General features: G+C 35.0%; 1 protein-coding gene across 1 annotated transcript; it reads right to left on the bottom strand.

Moving 5' to 3' along the window:
- Positions 1 to 314: 314 nt before the first annotated feature.
- On the bottom strand, positions 315 to 2,303 carry LOC132623814 (zingipain-2-like). The gene is made up of 2 exons (XM_060338627.1): positions 1,754 to 2,303; positions 315 to 1,054 (listed from the first exon to the last, which is right to left on the bottom strand). The coding sequence occupies exons 1-2, from the start codon at positions 2,199 to 2,201 to the stop codon at positions 477 to 479; spliced, it is 1,026 nt and encodes a 341-aa protein (XP_060194610.1). The 5' UTR covers positions 2,202 to 2,303; the 3' UTR covers positions 315 to 476.
- Between the last annotated feature and the right edge of the window lie 455 nt (positions 2,304 to 2,758).

The raw sequence follows: 2,758 nt of genomic DNA, 5'->3' as shown, positions 1-2,758 counted from the left end.
TTTATTTTCTATGAGCTTCTTTAATCATGTTTTAAATTTTTTAAAAACTATTAATATATTTTTTATAATTTGTGTGTTATTATACTATTTTACTACATTATAAATTAAAAATTGTAAGATTCATGGGGCTTACGCCCCGTGCCTCGGGGCTTACACCTCGCCCCGTATTAAGTAAAACGCCCCACCTCACGCCCACGCCTTTTAAAACACTGGTTAACAGTAGACCCGTCCATAAAATTCTAAGCTTCTAGCTTCAGCAAAGAAAATAAAAATATATACTAGGTAATTAGTCGATCATAAACACAAGATTAGACTTTATAATACTAATCAATACGCTTTTTTATAATTCCATAAAATTCCAATACAAAAGATTCATATACTGCATGCATAAAGCTTTTGCATGCACGACGACCACTATATTCTTTCAATTCTTAATACAACATAAAGTAAAACATAGAATACTTCCTTAGGGACTATCATATGATTGGATAAGAAGACAACTTATAGATGTCACAATGACCTCCAGGATTCCCAGTATCTCTTATAATTTTCATATATCCATTTTCCCCCCAAGTAGTTCCCCATGAATTCTTCAACAACCAATATTTTTTACCCTCCTCATCAGTTCCATACCCTATTGCCGTAACTGCATGGTTAATTTCGTTCGCACAGCTTCCATGATAAGTTCCTCCTTTGTAAAATTGGAACTCTTGGCTAGCAGCAATCCCAATTGACACTGGTTGTTGCGTGACGGCTTGTAACAATGCTGTTTCACTTTCAGGCACAACTTGATAGCTGCTTATTTTTACTGCTGGTGTTCGCTCTTGGCTCCTGCATGTGTATTGTTGCCCTTCGTATGGATAATCTGATTTAGTTGAAATTCCACCATTTTCTATAATGAAATCAAATGCATTGGTCATATAGCCGCCGTTACAACCATTGTTTCGGGTGGTGCAGTCGACAAGTTCTTGCTCAGATAATTCACTCTTTTGGCCTGTTGCAATTTTGTAGGCTCCTTCTAGTGCTCCAACGGCTGAAAACGCCCAACAACATCCTAACATAGAAAAGTAGCATGCTAATATCAAAATTTATAGAAGAATTGAATAAATGCGAGCTAGGTATGCAGTTGCGAATCTAATATGTAGAGTCAGTGAGTTATGTTTATGCGTTACTTTTATCTCTTTTGCAGACACACACACACATATATATATATATATATATATATATATATATATATATATAGATCGAGCTAGACGAAGTGATGTCTACAAATCTTGTCTAGTTTAGGAGTGTCAAATTGGCTGGATGAACGAAATTTGAGCCGGTAACCGCTCAAACGATACTTGGGCTGAAATGCACTCGGTCAAGATGGTTAAACAATGAGTCATAATCCAAACCGCAACTCTTACCAAATTTTAAATTCTTAAATTGTTTAGTGATAATCTGCTTAGTTAGCAAATAAAACTAATACAAATAAATTCCTTGTTATGACTATACATAACATATTGAATTAAAAAAAATAAAAGAAAATATTTTGACAAGGTCACCTGAATCAGTCAACTTAAAAGAAATGTCAACTCTTGGATGGTTTGAAATGGGCAGGTCAAAATGAAATAATGGGGATCACTAAGCCGACCTAACCTTGAACAGACCATATTTTCATGAGCTAATTTTGCCACCTCTAACAATATTATAGTCTAAATTCGCCACAGAGGACATAGTGAGTTAATGAAAGTGTTATGTTGTGTCTTACCACATTGACCTTGATTCTTCACTTCAGTAACGGCCCCATGCTTTCTCCAATCCAAGTTAGACGGCATTTCATCATCAGTTAGACCATTAATCTTGAATTCCGTCGACGACATTGGAGAAGGTGAAGGACGTGAAGGCATGTTTAATCCAGTATACTTGGCAAAAAACTCGTCTGAAGTAATATCTGCAAATTCATTAATGCCTAATTTATAAGACAGATTCCCTGCCTTATTCATCGACTCGATGAATTTCATGTTTTCTTTGAATATCATGAGTCGTTTTCCTTTTTCTACTTCGTCCTTGTAAACTCGACCATGACGCGCCATCCATAGCTCGTGTCTCTCAGACACGGATAATGTTGGCTGGCTGCGAGCAATTGCTTTAGAGTTAAACATGCCAACTACAAAGAACAATATTAGAATACTGATCAAATCAACTTTCATACCCATGGTTAAGTAATTAATGTAATGTAGGGAGGAAAATACAAGGTTTGATCAAAAGAATATTGTTGTAAGATTTTTATGTAATAGGCTTGCATTTTTTGCCTTCATTGGCAAGACTTTATATAGAGGCGTAAAGGAGAAATTATTTTCTCATTAATGACTTGTCTGGAGACTCGGACTGAAATTAATCTCCTTTTTGTCAACAACTGGACTCCAAATTCGGTTGTGGAAAAGTAATCTTGATTTATGATTATTTAAATTTATAGATGGAAATTTGAAGTTCAAGTATGTATTGACTTCTGGAATTCACACTGATCTTATGCTTTTCTAGGAAATTTCAATTGAAGTATCAAGAAACTAAGCTAATTACCCAATGTGTACTAAGCAAAAATTGGGTTCCGATAATCTTGGCATAATATAATGGTACAACAGCTCCTAAAATTGGAAAACTTAATGAACTTCTTTACATACATTTCTAAACTTAACTAGTACTCCCTCCGGATAAAAAAAAAAAAGTCACTTAGCTATTTGCGCACCCTTTAGAAACTACTCACTCCAAGAAA

Source organism: Lycium barbarum, chromosome 12, assembly GCF_019175385.1.
Source record: "Lycium barbarum isolate Lr01 chromosome 12, ASM1917538v2, whole genome shotgun sequence".
Classification (NCBI taxonomy): domain Eukaryota; kingdom Viridiplantae; phylum Streptophyta; class Magnoliopsida; order Solanales; family Solanaceae; genus Lycium; species Lycium barbarum.
The sequence above is the reverse complement of the archived record's forward strand: the minus strand, read 5'-3'. Positions and strand labels throughout refer to the sequence as shown.

What these genes read in the sequence shown, in the direction of transcription:
- LOC132623814 (XM_060338627.1), bottom strand. Translation starts at nt 2,201, where the DNA reads ATGGGTATGAAAGTTGATTTGATCAGTATTCTAATATTGTTCTTTGTA. An exon ending in GAAGAATCAAGGTCAATGTG is followed by an intron (nt 1,055 to 1,753) that starts GTAAGACACAAC and finishes TTTCTATGTTAG; the next exon opens with GATGTTGTTGGGCGTTTTCA.